This window comes from Crocodylus siamensis, chromosome 2 (assembly GCF_052110815.1).
Source record: "Crocodylus siamensis isolate JL-2025a chromosome 2, ASM5211081v1, whole genome shotgun sequence".
NCBI lineage: Eukaryota > Metazoa > Chordata > Crocodylia > Crocodylidae > Crocodylus > Crocodylus siamensis.
Window position 1 is genome coordinate 158,688,703 of NC_143396.1, and position 17,309 is coordinate 158,706,011.

The 17,309-nt window shown below is 49.1% G+C and overlaps 1 protein-coding gene across 4 annotated transcripts in view; it reads right to left on the reverse strand.

Annotated features, from left to right (window-relative positions):
- The window catches only part of USO1 (USO1 vesicle transport factor), a 94,840-nt gene extending 93,046 nt beyond the window's left edge, over window positions 1-1,794 (reverse strand). For all 4 annotated transcript variants that reach the window (XM_090031919.1, XM_090031917.1, XM_090031918.1 and 1 more), the window contains exon 1: window positions 1,636-1,794. In XM_090031919.1, coding sequence (XP_089888045.1) covers window positions 1,636-1,701 — 66 coding nt within the window. In that variant the 5' untranslated portion in view covers window positions 1,702-1,794. The remainder of the gene's footprint in view (window positions 1-1,635) is intronic.
- Window positions 1,795-17,309: the final 15,515 nt, after the last annotated feature.

Sequence of the window (17,309 nt, forward strand, 5' to 3'; positions counted from 1 at the left end):
ATACCTCAGCTCCTGGGGGAAAAGTTGTTTTCCAAAAGCATCAATGGCCAGCTTGCTATTCAGGTTTGGAGTTACCAGTTCATCCATAGGTTAGATTTGAAATGGAACAGGGCAATATTTAGCTCACTCTTTGATAAAAAAAATAAAAGGAGCTTAAGGCACTTCAGATATGAGTGAACCTCCCCATCCATATAGCTTATCTATCTGTGGAAGGAGCATCTAACTATTCCACTGCTCTGCTGTGAGAATTCTTGTGTCTACCAAGTTACTAGCTTTTAATAAAACTAACTAATGTATGTTCCAATGTGCATCTTCAGCATAACACTTGGATTCCCACCAGCCCATGGGTAACTTATGAAGGTCTGCAGAGCAAAAAGAATTACTTCAAACGCTTAAAGAATTTCATCCCAATCACAAAAGAGCTACTAAGCCTCCAAAAAAGGACTATGATAATTAAACAAACCAAACAAAAAACTATTAGTAAAGTATACAACACCAGCATATATAGGCTACCAAACTAAGCTGAGCTTTTCTGTTGTCCTGTATCTGCAAACTTTCTGTGTCATCTATTCCATGTCTTCCTCACTGCAGGTGGTTTAAAATACACAAGGTCCCTCCCATTCTCAGTTTGTTAGTCAAAGTACTTATGGCTTTCAAATCATCTAATCCCCCATACCAGGCAAGGCTACAACATGGTACCCATGTACCACAATCAAGGTGTAGACCTGATTATGCAGACAAAAAACTTAGAAAACAGTTCCATAAAGGGAAGAGGCAGCTGCCTAACTGGACGTTCGTTGACATTTTACTGAACGTTTCATTCATTTCCAACATAAAAAGCTATGGTAAGTGACTTCACACACATTTTATGGTTTGAATAAGTCAGAGCCTCAAGTCTATATGGAGATGCTCCGTTCTTCACTTTTTAGAAACCAGCTGCTCAGGTGAGAAACTTTCACCTAGACCAAACACAGCCCACAGCCTCCTCTATAATGTAAGGAGACTCTGGGACAGTGGCTCGGACACCTGGCTGCGTGGGACTCCTCAGGCAGGGGCTTGTGAGCTGAGGGCTAGGCACAATCAGCTGGGCTGAAAACAAATGTCCAGGGCACCCAGGTTGGGAGTCCAGGGCAGCCAAAGGCACTGCTGGCCGTGTCTACCCTTTGCCTGCTGCTGGCTATGGGAAGTGGCTTGTCTTCACCCTGCTGGACTCGAGGTGCACGTTTAGCCCTAAGAAATCCGACTGCAGCCGAGCCCTTTCACCTCAAGAAGCAGGAAGGACAGACAATAAAGCCTGACTTTTCTCCTTCCTCCCCGGAGGCCAAGCCCTGCTCTGGTTGCAGGTCTCCCAGGAGGCCCACTGCAGCCGGTGCCCGAGCAGCGCGGGGCTCAGGAAAGCGCCTCGGGGTCGCGGCCGGGGAGAGGAAGCCCCGCTGCTGCGGCAGGGCAGGGCCTATCGCACGATGACAGGCGGGCCTGGCACCGGCCCAGCGCGGGCAGCCCGAGCTCGGGAGCCAAGGCGGCTCCAGCCGGAAAGGGCGCCTTGCTGAGGCCTCAGCACCGCCAGGGGGAGGGAGGGAGGGAGCGGGGCCGGCGGCGACGGCGACGGCGGCGGCAGGGCTCCGCCGCACTCACCGTCTCGGCGCCGGAGGGCTGCGGCCCGGCGCTCTGCGCCCCCATCACCCCCCGCAAGAAGTTCATAGCCGCGCTGCGGGCCTGGCCCGGCCCGGCTCGGCTGCGACGGCGACGGCGGCCGCTCCCCGCCCCCTGCCCCCGCGGCCGGAAGCCGCCGCCAGCGCCTGCGCCGGGACGTGGCACTGACGTGGCAGCTCAAAGGGCGAGAGAGGCGGAGCGGCACCACCCTCTCCGAGGTCTCTCAGCGGCCACCTCTGGACCTCCCCCCACGCGTCCTCTCTCCTGCCTGCGGCCACGTGTCGCTGGGCGCGCGGCTCCGCCCGCTGCGCTGGCCCCTGGAGGCGCGCGGCAACTGCAGCTGCTTCCGGCCGGCGCTGCGCCTCGCCCCGGCCTCCTGCGCGCCTGTACCGGCCTGGGGTTTGGAAACGGGGGGGCAGATGGCCTGATACGTCACTTTATTTATTTACACACATGCACACATAGAGGCTGCCATGGTACGTGTGTTATGCACCTACACACACACACATATACATACATACACACACACCTGAACCTATGTATGTAGGTGTGTATATGTACACACGCACACATAAATTCAGGTATTAAGTGTGTTTTGTGTCAAGGTTAGGGTTTGTATGGTTTGCAGGGTTAGGGATAAGGATGATACTGCCCCAGGCAGAGGGATTGGACTAGATGGCTTCTGGAGGTCTCCCAGCCCTGCTTTTATATGACCCTAAGGGATGTATAATACAACACAACCTTTTTTCCCAGTTCAAAAGAAGCTGATGTAGTTGAGGAGGGTCCTGCTTCGAGCAAGGGGTTGGATAGAGGACCTCTGGAGGCCCTTCCAGCCCTCATTTTCTGTGATTCTAAGCTAGAGGATTTACTCATGCCAGGGGCCTGGAGCTGTATTAGTCAGCTGAAGATCAAAGCAGAAATGAATATAACGTTCTTGGAATGTGCATTAATTTGCCGTGTCTTATACTGTGTATAAAAAGGCAACCAGCTAGGCAAAAATAATCAAAAAGATGTTGATTCACTGGTCCTATAGCCATTGGAATAAAATGTGTATCTCTGTTTCAGATTTGTAAAACCATCTAGTCTTTCTTAAGTATCTTGGCAATGCATCCAATGCCTCACTAAAAGCTATTTCCACATCCCAGTTAACTGGAGTTAAAAACAATCTGCAGGTCTGTGAAATAGGAGCAAGATTACCAGGAGCAGCTAACAGACAGCTAAATTGCAGAAGAAAGGATAGCTTGACTGGGGGAACATTAAGACCCTTGAAAAGGAGAGAGGGTCATTCACACCAGTGGAATGAAGAGTTCAGACTTCACCAGTCATTCTTCATAGTGATTAGCAGCCCTTATAGCACACAGCAGGAGCCTTGTGTCTGACCAGCACTCCCCCACAGAGAGAGTCCACACCCTACCCTGACTCCCACTGCTATTCATATGGCAGTCTCTTTCACACAGACTGACTGAAAACCCAGGGACTGCTCCCCTTCTCCCCCAACATCAGCCATCAGCTCCTACAGACACACTTACCTATGCCCCAAGTGAATGTGGAGCCCTCTTGCAGCTCCAGTGCCATAACAGGGCAGGGGGCAAGCAGGATGACCGCCCCGGGTGCCAAAGCAAAGAGGTGCCAATAGGGGTTGGGGCAGGATGGAGCCACAAGTGGCTCATTTGGGAGGGTGCGGGGATGGGGGAAAGCGTGGCTCCTGCCACTGCATGTACCCCCCCAGCAAGCGTGGGGGAGTGTGTGACCCCCAGATCTAAGCAGAGGGCAAGGGCAGGCTACCACTGTGGGCTTTGCCCCAGGCGCCAAACTTTGTTGCTATGGCACTGTGCAGCTCCACATGAATCCATCCTGGTTAGCATTTTAGTATATTTCCCCAAATCTCCTTCACTTTTTCATGGCAACCTATAGGAGGTATGAGAGAAGGATGAACATAGAGGGCCATATTCTCTGGTATAATATGTAGAGAGGCTAGGGTGGTGACACCATTCCATTTCTTCTATCTTTTGGTTGGTTGCCAGGGTGGTCGCTGGCATTAAGTCAAGGCACCTACCTTCTGATCCACTAACACCTCTCCAAAAAGTGATAGCAGAAAAAAGATTTGAGAAACAGAGACCTAAAGTAATTAGAAGCCTGGGTGCACTTCCTTCTGAGAAGAGAAAAAAAAAATTGAGACTGGCTGCAGTAGCGGTGTTGTGAAGGCAGCTTAAAAAATAACAACTTACAAGGGAGAGTAGATTTGTACCTTAGATACTAACTAAATCGGAGACTGTATCAACTGAGCTTTCATGAGCCCAAGTTCACGTCATCATATGCTGATGATGACATCACATCTGAGGAAGTAAGCTCAGGCTCACAAAAGCTCATGCTGTAGATCTGTGATTTCATTAGTCTATAGTATGGGTGGGCAGTTATTTTGGCTGGAGGGCCCTTTAATGACTTTTGGTGAGCTGTCAACCCCTGACCTTTGCTACCATAAGTCCCTTACCTTGCCTCCAAAAGTTTGCCATCTTGGAACTAGAAAAAAAAAACAAATAATATACTAAAAATCAAACATCTACTATATTTTAATTTTATTTCAAAAAATGTTTTGTCCTGATTTACATGCATTTGCATAGTGTATAGAGGTGGTTGCATAATAACTCAAAATAAAGTCTTACTTTTATATATTGTGTGTAGGGTGTGCGTGGGGGTGTGAGAGGGGGTGTGGGGGGGGTAAGGGGTTTGTGGGGGGTTTTGTGAAGGGGTGTGGGTGAATGTGGGGTTTGTGGGTAGGGTCTGTGGAGGGGGTGGAAGTGTGTGTGGGTAGGTGTAGGGTTCCCCCCACCATTGTGCACAGCCTCCACCGGTGGTGGCAGCAGCAACAACGGGCAGCAGGCCCTTGGGGTACTCCTGTCCTGCGGCAGGCAAAGCCCCCTGGTGGCACACAGCTCTGGCTATCTCGGGAGCTGCAAGTGGTGGCACAGAACCATAGTTTCATAGTTTCTGGGGTCGGAAGGGACCTGAGTAGATCATCTAGTCTGACCCCCCACCATGGGAGGAAACTATACTGAGGTCAAACAACCCCAGCAAGATGTTCATCCAACCTCCTCTTAAAAACCCCCAGGGTAGGAGCCAGGACCACATCTCTTGGAAATTGGTTCCAGATCCTAGCAGCCCTGACCATGAAGTAGTGCTTCCTGATATCTAGCCTAAAGACCACTGGGGTGCACCTTCAGGCCAGACCGGGCTGGCTCCATGCCAGAATGTGGGGCTCCCAGCCCTACAGGTGGGAGCTGCGCAACATCAGGCCAGGCCAGGCCAGGCCAGCTCCATGCCTCCATGTGGGGCTTCCAGCACTCCAGCAGGGAGCCACATGTGGACATACAGAGCCAGCCTGGCCTAATGGCACACGATTCTCCTTGGCTTCTGGTCCATGTGCCATTGGGCCAGCCAGGTTCCATGCCACCTCCTGGGGCTCCTGACTCTGGGAGCCATGCTGCATCGGTCCAGCTGGGTTGACTCTGTACCAGCATATGGGGCTTCCAGCACTGCAGCTAGGGGTGTGTGCCACTGGGTTGGGTCGTGCTGGCTCCATGCCTCCATGCGCATCTCTCCATTTGAGTACTGGAAGCCCCACATGGAGACATAGAGTGGCCCAGCCCAGCCCAACGGTGCACCCCCACATATGCACATGCCATTGGGCTGGGCAGGCTCCATGCCACCAGCTGCAGCTCCCAGCTCTCCTTCCAGAAGCTATGCACCATCAAGCCAGCTGGTCTAGCTCCATGCCAGCATGTGGGGCTTCTGACGCTGCAGCCAGGAGTGCATGCTGCCAGGCCAAGCCGAGCTGACACCATGCCTCCACGCAGGGCTTCTGGCACTGCAGGCAGGAGCTCCCTTCCCCACTCACCAGTTGTCCAGTTGCACACCATTGTGCTTGGTGCCTCCACATGGGACTCCCAGCTGGAGTGCTGAGAGCCCAGGGAGGTGGAAACACAGAGCCTGCCCGGTCCCATGGCATGTGACCTGAAAGCCAGCCTCCTGTCAGCTTTCAGAGGTGCAGCCAAGGGCCGGTAATAATTATTTTCTGGAAGGGCCCCACAGGTCAAATAGAACGGCCTGGTGGGCCTAATCCAGACCACAGGCTATATTTTGCCCACCCCTGGATTATAGGGTATAAATCTATCCTGTCTTCTGCCTGATTCAGACTAAAAGCCAACTACCTCTCTCTGCTTGTGGTTTTACAAGGACTTTGTTTTTATTTATGTCTCCACAAAATACAGGTGAAGGTCATAAACTGAAAAGAGGAATGTTGTTTTTACTAAGTGTCATATAATTAATTATGCTGTGCTTCTGTAGTCATCATCTAACAGAATTCCAAGAGTGAGGATGTACTTTTACTCATCATAAGTACATAGACCTTAGGTGGGATAAAATTCCTTGCATACGCCAAATGTTCCCATCAACATTTATAAACTTGGCCTCTCTGGACTGAGTACTTTTCATTTCCTAGTCATTGGGATTCTAGCAATTCTCTCTTAACAGTAGCTGCCATTGATCAAGGCCAAATAGGATAGTGGATTAAACAGGCTTTCTTCTGTGCTTTTTCATACTGAGCAGCCCAGGGAATTTGTGCCACAGAAATTTAATATGCTCATGTCAGGGAAATGCTTTTGACAGGTATTTATATTACCTTCTCCTCCACTATTTCTCCTCTCTGCCCTAATTTCTAAACACCCCATCACAACATTCTTTGCTTAGAATATTTTGAAACTGTCTGAAGGTAGCATGTATATTGTATATGGTTAGGGATTAGAGAAGTCCTGTCAGGGGTTAGCTTGCTTTTCTTTTCTCGTTGTTACAGTCTTTACTCTGGGTAGATGGTGCTATTTAGTAAACCAAAGTAATATCTTTAATAAGTTGCTTCGGTAAGAGCTATGCCAAACCTAACCAAAACCTACAATTGGAGCAAGTTACAGCAGAAGTCAGAAAAGAAAATCTTACTCATACTTCCAATAGAAAGAAAAGGGTCACTACCCGTATTCAAGAAAGTCTAACTTACTGTCCATTTTGAACTCTTCCTGCCTCTAGTGCTGCTGTTGGCAAAACTAACATTCATCCAATCTTCCGAAATCTGAGCCAAAATCAGATAAATAAGGAGAGTAAAACTTCTGTATTTACATGTATTTACTAATTTGGGCAATGAGAGAAGACACGAGACTGGTCCTGCTATTCTCTAAAAGAAATAACAGCTTCAGTGTCCATTGATTCATCCTTGGGCAAGGCTTCAGCAACTTTGAAGATTATCTATGAAAAGAAACAATTCCAGTTGAAAAAACACACTCTCTCAAAACTTCTGTGCTACTCAGTTGCCAACTCTTTCTTAATTCTTTCTAACATTTTGGTGTTTAAATTAAAAAAAACTGCATCCCTCCCCTTTATTGAGAAGGAAAATAAGCATTAAAAGTGTGTGTTTTATTATGATCAATAAAATCTAAATTTTGTAGAAATAATGTCACTTAAGTTTCCTTGTCTAAGTACTTTGCAAGGCCCCATATTTGCATGTATTTAGATGGAATCAGAATTCTATGATTTTGTTTTAAATTTCAGGATGGCAGCTTCCCATTTTACTTTTGTATTTTATTTTTATATAAAATAGATTTTATTCCAGTTAAATGCAGTGACTAGATTCTTATAATAATCTGAGATTAAATGAAATGTAAGGATTGCATATAGAATCCTGCAATGGAGCTGCAATACCACAGAGACCCACAGGCCCTGCTAGTGGATGTGGAGGAAATAAATGTTTTGGGTGGGATTGGGCAAGGGACAAAATAGCATGTGGGAATAGAGTTTATGTTATTTTTAAAAAATCTATCCCTAGTACATGAATGGGATTAATGTAGTTGTGGGCATGAATGGCATAAGAAATAAGCAGAGGCTTGGGAAAGGTTTTAGTGGGATGGAACAGGAGAGGGATTCAAAAACTTAACTGAGGGTCTTTGGATTGCTTTTAAAAGGTTGCAGGTTTTTAAAGTCAGTATTTCCCCGTTGCTGTGCTTTTGATAGCCAAACATTGTAGGAGCAGCACACTTAAGCAAAAACAACTCAGGTACTGAACTGCTACATGATACCCCAAACTATCTATCAATGTTCGCTATACTAGAAATACCACTTGTGCAGTGTTACGATGGAAGTCCCCTAAAAATTGTTTGTTTAAGATGTCACTTGGGTACGTCATCAGATTGGTAACTTGCACAAGAACTCCTTTCGACTCTGACCACAATTCTTTGTTATTTAACTTTCCTTTGAGCACATCATTTATTAACCACTTCTTTATCCCAAAACTTAAAAGCAACCGACTTCCGGGGGAAAAAAACTGGGACTAAATCACAGACACTCCACAGAGTAACAGAACTAGAGTACAGCACCACAAACAGAATAATTAATTCTGCTATAAGGTTGAGCTAATCAGCTTGGGCATAGTACTGTGTGAACACTGCTATGATGCTTTTGATTTGATCTACCTCATTTGGCAGAGTTAATAGTGATGGTCACACAGGGCTGAGGAAAGGCAACTTAGCTGGCAGAGGGGCAGCACTGTGTCTCAACCCCAATGTTATTTCTGGTTCAAGAGGTGGCTCACATTTATCTCCCAAACCAGAAGTAAAGTAATTGTATTCCCAACACGTCAGACAACATTGTGCCACAAAAGTTCAGCAGATAAAACCTGCTCCTGGATCTGTTCTGTCTGGTTGGGTAGGGGAGGGAGGGGGCCCTAATTTTACCAAATGGCCATGCTAACAGTAGGTGTGAAATTAAATGCTGCTGGTCACTTTGATGACTGCTACTGAAATGTTGGGTGGTCCTGACCAGCTGGACGACATGTTATTAGATAGCTTACCTACCCTAATGCTGTTTCTGATCAGGATACTGCCAGATCCCAATCGAGGAACAAGTTTTAAAATTTCGGAAGAAGGTCCCATTTCATAGAGCCCTTAGGGACACCAACATACAATCCTAAAATTCAGAACCATCTCTGTAAATCCTGGATAGTTTAATAGCTTTACATAATACTACATATTGGATACAAACCAGTTCTATATCTTTGCTACTAGCTGGAAGAAGGTCACATAGAACTTTTCCATCAATTCTGCTATTCCTTGCTTTTAAATGCTTCCATGAATAAAAATACTTAGAAAGTATTACATCTGATGAAATTCATATGCTATAATGTGCTTTTGCAGAAAGGGTCATGTCCACAGATGGGGGGTACTACTTACAGGTAGGTTTCAACATCTCCATTTTGCTGAAGACTGCTGGCTTTGTCTTCATCAGGGATCCTGGTTTTCTCTGATTTAAAAAAAAAAATCTCAAATTTTGGTTTTAAAAAAGTAACCCCAAATCCACATTTTTCTGTGATTAAAATAAAACACCACTAACAGATAGCTAGATAGATTGAAACACCAGCTATCTATCTATCTATCTAACCACAAGTGCTCTATCCTGTGGCTCCCGGGGGAGAAGGGCCTGGCAATAGGAGTCTATTTCCTGCTCGCAGTCCCTGATGGCACACAGTCTCTGGACTGTGGCCTGGAGCTCCTCCAGCTGGCGCGCCAGAGACCCCAGTAGGGAGCAGACCCCGCAAGGGGAGGTGGCCATGCTCCCGGGCCCCAGAGCCTGAAAAAGGGACAGGCAGCCCCCGCAGCCAAGAGCCAGGGGCTTCGTCTGCATGGAGCCCGGAACCATGGGCTCCATCTGGGTGGCCGTCTCTGAGGTGCCCGATGGGGGGGCCGCAGAGCCCGAGGGGACCCTCGGGGTGCGGCACGTGCCCATGCGTGTCATCCCTCTGGTAGGCTGGCTACGGCTGGGGCTGACTACTCTGCGGGGGTCGCAGGCAGGGTCTCGTGCCCTCCCGCTCACTCTCCTGCGCAGACTCCGCGCTAACTCGAGCACCTGTTTACGCAGCCTGTTCGCGCAGGTCTGGTCCCGTAGCTCCCTGGGGGGCTGGGCCAAGTAGGGGCCTGGGCGGGGGCTTGACCTGGCCCAGCTCCACGCAGCCGCCTCCTCCCAGGGAGCGAGGAGTTAACCCCTTCCCACCACGAGCCCACTTACCTCTTGCTGTGCTGGGGGTCGGCAGGGGGCTCTGCGGCTGCTGAGGGGGTGTCTTGGGGGCTTCGGGGGAGCGGGGGCGGAGCAGGCTTCACCCGCGCATCTCTCACCACTCCGGAGCCTGAGCTTTTTTTTTTTTCTTTCCCTGTTTGGCGGGCCCTTTTAAACTGCGTGCATGTGCAGTGGGCCTGCCGTCGGGGAACGCTGGTTTCTCAGGCCAAGGGGGCCTTGGACCCATACTGTTCAACATCTTCATTAATGATGTGGACATTGGAGTCAGGAGTGGACTGGCCAAGTTCGCCGATGACACCAAACTTTGGGGCAAAGCATCCATGCCAGAAGATAGGTGGGTGATCCAGGCTGACCTAAACAAGCTCAGCAAATGGGCAGATGAGAACCTGATGGTGTTTAACACTGAAAAATGCAAGGTTCTCCACCTTGGGAGGAAAAACCTGCAGCTTCCTTATAGGCTCAGCAGTGCTACGTTGGAAAGCACTACAGAAGAAAGAGACTTGGGGGTCATCATTGACCACAAGATGAACATGAGCCTGCAATGCAATGCTGCGGCTAGTAAAGCGACCAAAACGCTGGCTTGCATCCATAGATGCTTCTCGAGCAAATCCCGGGACGTCATTCTCCCCTTGTACTTGGCCTTGGTGAGGCCGCAGCTGGAGTACTGCGTCCAGTTTTGGGCTCCACAATTCAAAAAGGATGTGGAGAAGCTTGAGAGAGTCCAGAGGAGAGCCACGCGCATGATCAGAGGTCAGGAAAACAGATCTTACGATGACGGGCTGAGAGCCATGGGGCTCTTTAGCCTGGAAAAGCGTAGGCTCAGGGGTGATCTGATGGCCACCTATAAGTTTATCAGGGGTGACCACCAGTATCTGGGGGAACGTTTGTTCACCAGAGCGCCCCAAGGGATGACGAGGTCGAACGGTCACAAACTCCTGCAAGACCGTTTCAGGCTGGACATAAGGAAGAATTTCTTTACTGTCCGAGCCCCCAAGGTCTAGAACAGTCTGCCAGCGGAGGTGGTTCAAGCACCTACATTGAACACCTTCAAGAGTAAATTGGATGCTTATCTTGCTGGGATCCTATGACCCCAGCTGACTTCCTGCCCTTTGGGCAGGGGCTGAACTCGATGATCTCCCGAGGTCCCTTCCAGCCCTAATGTCTATGAAATCTATGAAATCTCTGAACAAGCTTAGAAATGAGAAGGGATGAATGAAGAAAACTGTCTAGTGAAATGCATTCTATACCTTACTATCCAGAATCAAGTTGACCTACAGTTCAGAAAGGACAGGTTACATCACAGCAGAGATACTCAGGTCCCTATCAGGCGAAGCACTCAAGTGTTTGTGCAGTACATGCCATAGAGATAAAACTGGACTGCTCAGATGTTTCAAGTAAAGTGCATACTAAGTGCTTTGCTGGACTGAAGCCTGGCTGAAGGAAGTTTGTCCCAGCAGCACCCAGGGATCTTCTAAATTGTTTTGCCAAATATATGCTTCCAAGTACATAAGAATCCAAGAACATAAATATGCCCAGATCTTCTGTAAAAGCATCATTAGTTATGTTGGAGATTTAGTAGGAATTCTCCATCAAAGACCACTATCATGTTATCAAATAAAACTGTAAATGCAGCCAAAAATATGTTGATTTTTTTTCTGTGATTTGATCTCCTCAACAAAAGCAACAGTTAGGGTCACAGTGGCATAAAAATCCAGTAAGTTACTGATTTTTATAGCCATCAATCCCAGCCACAAGTATTGACCTAATTGTAGAACAAGTCACAAAAGGACAGAAGCCTAAGTGTAATGCAGAGTCAAATCTTTGATACCTAAATGTGGTCGTCACCTATTGGATCTTGATGCCTAACCCAGAAGCCTTTGAAGTCACAGGAAATTTTCCTATTGACTTTAAAGAGTTTTGGACAAGGCCCTTGATGACTCGGTTATCAAAATAGTATCAGAATCTACAATGAGCAAAGAATCTGAAGGCATTTTTACACAGATAAATGCCACAGTGCCGGGCACGTTGAAAAGTGCCTGGCCCTATGATGCTTGCAGTTGTATAAGCAGCAAAATGTGCATCAGCACTGAGAAAATGGTGGCAGCGCACTTTTGAACTAAAACACATAGAAGGTGCTTTAGTTCAAAAGTGCATTGCTGCCATTTTCTGCATGCTGATGCGCATTATGCTGTTTATACAACTGCACACAATGCAGCACACAACTCGCATGCAAAGCAGATTCGACTGAGTTGGCTCCAAAGTGGCAGATCTCTGGTGCATCGCAGGACCAGCAAGTATGTGTATAAATGCCCTGATGGTCAGAGGTGTGATTTTTAAGAACTTTAAAGTGTCCGTGATCTTACTGTGCCCATACCACCTACTAAGGAGAATTTACCGACTGATCACTGCATGCTGTGCTCTGTCCCGCATAAAACTGGTACGGCACAGTCCCCCTGTAGCCTGTAATTGATAACATCACAAATGCATTAAGTAACTAAATAAAATTTGGGGGCCACTAAGGAGGGTATGATTTCACCACAACATTAACCTAAATTAACTTCTTCTGACTTAGTCTAGTTCTAGTCAAACTGGTCCCACCCTGGTAATACTCAATCTGCATAATACACCTGTCAGTTGTAATAGTACAAGCTGTCATTTTCTGAACCCATTAATGTGCCAGGTACCGTGAGTTAAGTAGGTGTGTGTGCAGGACTGGAACTCATGTTAGGGGCAATACCAAAGTTGCAAGTTTGCCCTACCATGCAAGCAGGCCTATTCCGTTAACTATATTCCTTTAATGTATTCATAGGGGTTTGGATACCTCAAAGAAATATGCAGGATACTTTTATTTATGCATCAGAAAAACAAAATTTTATACACATGGAGTGCAGCTTTTCATCCCCTGTCCCCTTGCAGTGTGAACAGGAGACTTAACATGTTTTATTTTAAGTGGTTAAAATTGTAACAGGGGCCAAGACCCCTGTCACTTTAAGAGGGAAGAGTATTTGGCTGCTGCAGCAAGCAACTGGCTGCTGCATCAGAGGAGGGCAGATTGACCGTCAGCCCCAAGTGGGAGCCCTGCTTGTGACTGGAAAGCCATAGACAGGAAGGGGTAGGGCTTCAAGAGGACAAGCAGGCAGTCTGCTCCTGCATGCTGCAGGGACAGGAGCTTCCAGGAGAGAAGGGCTGCCAGAGACAAGAGAAGGCAAGACAGGTAGGCAACTGAGCCATATAGGGGAGCTGAGATGAGAGGGCTCCAAGGGAGGTATGGCCTGTGGGCAACATTAACCCTGAAGGAAACTTTGTTTTGAAGCAGCTTGATTGCATTTATGTTGTATTTTGAGCTTTATACTGGAGAACTGGGTTGTGGCTACAGGGAAGGTGTGGAGACCATGGAGGGATGTCTGGAGGGGCACTCAATAACAGGTAGCCTAGCCTTGGACCAGGGACTCAGGCTGTTAAGGCTGGTGTACTACGTTCAGCTGAAGCTGGGAAAGCTAAGACCAGGGTCAGGCAGCCTAGCCAAGGGTCAGGGACCCAGAAGGCTGAGGGCTGTCAGTGAACTTAAGCAGCCTAGCCTGCGGTTAGGGGCCCTGGAGGTGGGGGATGGGGGAGACTAGGCTATGGTCAGGAGGACTAAGGCCATGGCAGTGAGGTGGAAGCCATGCCAGGATTAAGCAGAGAGGGCTAAAACCCAGTGCAAGAGGCAGAAGCTAAACTAGGCCCAACAGCCCAGGGAAAGGAGTGAGCCTTCCCAGCCCTGGAGCATGATAAGCTGACAGGTACTAGGGCCAGAAGCCCAGGGAAAGGGCTTGCCAGGGCCAGGGGCTCAACAGGCCAACTGGAGTTTGATAGATGGACCAGAGGGTCAAGTAGAAAACTTAAAGTAACAAGGCATGAGCATGGCTACCAGGAAGGAGGAGGCCATGAATATAGCCCTTAAGGAAACTGGTGCCTTATGGTACTGATAGAGCTAGAGGGCCATAACTTAGTGCCCAAGGGGCAAGACTGGGGCCAGCTAGGTACAAGGAGTACCAGCCAGCCAAAGTACAATACTTTGGGACTGTAGGAAAACCTCCCTTAACATCACAATAGTACCATCAAGGCATGGCAGACAAGGAAATGGGAGGGTCCTCCAAAGGAGCTAGAGTGGGAAAGCAGAGGCTGTGTGGCCACCAGGGGGCATTGTGGCCACTCCTGGGCCATGGTCCTGCTAAAAAAATATTATTTCGTTATTTCATGGAGTTCTGAAATTCAAATATGCATTATTGAGTCCTCTCACTTCCCATAGAGATCTAATTTCCATTAACATTATCTATGTTTCTTCAATTGGCTAAAGTAATTTTCTTCAGCTTTTAGTTATATCAGGGTCATGAGTATTTACTTGTTACAACTGTTTCATTCAAATAGCTAGAGCTGATATTACCACTCCTCCTACACTAACAGTCCTTAGAAGTGGTTGTAAGAATGGTACCAGCTTACTCATCAGGCCTGCTTCCAGTGAGTGCTGATCTACCGACTTCAGTCAAAGATGGATTTCTCTAGCTCTTCACTTATCACAGTATTGCAGAACCATCAGCACTGGGAAAATGAGTAAGATTCCATTTTCTTGTCCATCATTTAATTTCCCTACAGATTCACTCAACTGTGCGATCACATTTAATAAATGATTCAGGAGGAGCAGTTTTGGTATAACCATTGCTCACAAGTAAGTGGAAGCCTGATTTGAGCTATGCAACTTTAATTCTTGGGGACAAAGGCTTATTTATAAGTTCTGTAAATGCCTAATGCCTAAAACCAGTAGAAAAGAAGTACTTTTCTTGTCAACTGAACATCTCTGATAGAGAACAAAAACTAAAATTGGCTTTGCTATAATATCAGTTTTCAGAATAGAGCTTTATGTCAAGCTGTGTTCTCTCTCATTTACAGCTCTAGGAAAAGTATTTGATTTGGAGGCTCACAAGATTGTGAGCCTCCCATCCTTAGACCTTCATTTTCCTGACATTTTTCTGTTTTCTCACTTCTGTTACATTCATTCTTGACTAAAATTTTCTTCTACTTTTCCCACAAAGGCATGACACTAGCAACAATAGTGTCCCGGGGGCTGCGGTGAGCCCGAAAACTTACCAGCAGCAGGAACTGACGTGCCAGAGAAAGCTGCGCGGCTTGTGAGCCGGCTCTTTATACAGCTGTGGCCGGCCGGTGACGTCAGCGGAGAACACCAGCCAGTGAAGATAAAAGCGGCGGCAGCTGTGAGGATCGGGGTGGATGGCCCTGAAGAGGGAAGTCTGCCAACAGAGGAAGAGGAAGGGGAGACCCTGCAGCACCGAGGAGGAACGAGGAGCCAGAGCTGGAGGAGACGGAGGCAAGGAGCCGGCGGCAGCGCCAGGAGGTTGGTGGCAGACAGGAGGCAGCGGAACTGGAGTGCGGGGAAAGAAAGTCACCACAGAGGACCCACCGGAGCCAGGTGCACTCGGGGTGTGGTAGGGCAGCAAGAGCCCATAAGGAGAAACCAGATCGGGGCGGGGCCATCGCGGGGACTGCGGATGCCCAAGCCCATTGAGAAACATAGATCCTAGGGACTGAGGGTCTGGAGCCAGATCCATAACTATAGAGGCTCGACGCTCTGAGGATAGGGAAAAGGGGCAAAGGAAGGCAGCAGTGGGGCAAGAGGAGCCATGTGCCACTTCCTCAGGGCCAGCAACAGAAGGTGGTGTAAGGCCAGGGTGCAGGGGTGGCTGAAGCCCCGTGTACAACCGTCGGGTGGACCCGGGCAAAGAGAACCCGTCAGACAACTTCCCCTCCATTGACGATCCATCAAGACGTGGCAGGCGAGAGCAGGGCAGCGACGAGGTGAAAGAACATCCATTTTACCCTCAGGAGGGAGCAAAGCCCGGCGGGTACAGATTCTGGTGCATTGGCCAGGAGCCGGGGGTTTGGGGATACCCGAGATGCAGGCAGCCGAAATGGGCCCCACTGATTTGATGGCCTAGAACCTGCAGGCCTTAACCCAAATTGTGGGGTCACAACAGAGGTGGCTGGCCCAGCAGGGTTCAGCAGCCTTGGGGATGCTGAAGATGTCGGCGGAGGATGACCCGGAGGCTTTCATAGAGGCGTTCAAACGGCATGCCATTACAATGGGCTTGGATAAACAGCTGTGGGCCAGTCAACTGGGGGCGCTGCTAGTAGGCAAGGCCCAGGTGGTGTACAGGTCCCTAAATCGGGAAGAGGCCCAAGATTATGGGGCGGTGAAAGCAGCAATACTGTACCGCCTGGAGCTGAACCCGGAACTCTTCCGGCGGCTCTTCCGAGCTCGCAAGGCACCGGAAGAAAGGAGACCTCGGGTACTCCTTCAAAGTCTGCGTGACCTAAGTGGGTCAACTTATCGGTTTGTATGATGGCGACTTTGGTGGACAAGGTCATCCTGGAGCAGTTCGTTAATGATTTGGATGACTGAACCCAGCAATGGGTCCGGCAATATGCTCCAGTGACATGCGAAGAGGCCTTAAAGGTGGCGGAAGCCTTTGCGACCTCGGAATGGTGCTACCCCCAGGAAGAGAGGGGCATTGTGCGGGGCATGCCGGCAGCGAGAGACACCGAGAGTAGGAAGACGGGGTATTGGTCTCAAAGCTGTGATATGGTGTGTTATCACTGTGGGAAAGGGGGCCACTTCATGGGTGAGTGTCCCATGCGTGGTTTGGGGAAAGGTGATACACTGGGGATGCCCAAGGGGATGAAGGAATTCCCTAGAGACTGGAGTAGGAGACAGCCGATGGATTGCAGCTTCGGGGCGGCGAAGGAGAGTCCCGTGTGGGAGCGCCCCGTGGTGCAGGCATGGGTAGGAGGCCAATCGGTGTGGGCTGTGTTAGATTCAGGTTGTGCCCAGTCGGTAATTAGGGCTGACCTGTGTCAGGTGATGTCAGGTGGTGGTGACGTCGGGCAAGAGGATTCGGTGAGAGTGTCCTGCCTTCAAGGGGACACCCAAGTCCTACACCAGGTTAGGGCCCAGGTGAGGGTGATGGAGCACCAAGGAGAGCTAGTGGTCGGGTTAACACTGCGCCTTGCATGTGAGATGCTGCTGGGGCGGGACTGGGTCCCTTTGTATACGAGGTGTTAGACAGGGTGCAAGACGTGGAAGTGGCACGTCGGAAGTAGAAGTCTCGGGAAGGTTGGCTTGGGGATGGGAGTAGTTAGACCGAGCTGATGGAGGAGGAGGAGGATGGTTCCAGGGAAGAATGGAGAGATACCATCAGTGGACCTCAGTTCCGTGAAGCCCAGAGAGGAGATCCAGAGTTGCAGGAACTGTGGAACAGAGCGACGGAGGGGGACCAGCGAGCGTCGACAACGGTGGATGCGGCAGGCCACCTTGAGGTGAGACATCGCCTTCTCTATCAGATAACCTCAGGCAAGGGGGAATGGGAACAGCGGGTCCAACTGGTGGTGCCACAGGCATGTAGATGGGCTGTGTGGTGCCTGGCCCATGCCACGCCCATGGGGGGACATCTGGGTTGGGAGCAGACCTTGGACAAAATCGCGCGGTGGTTTTA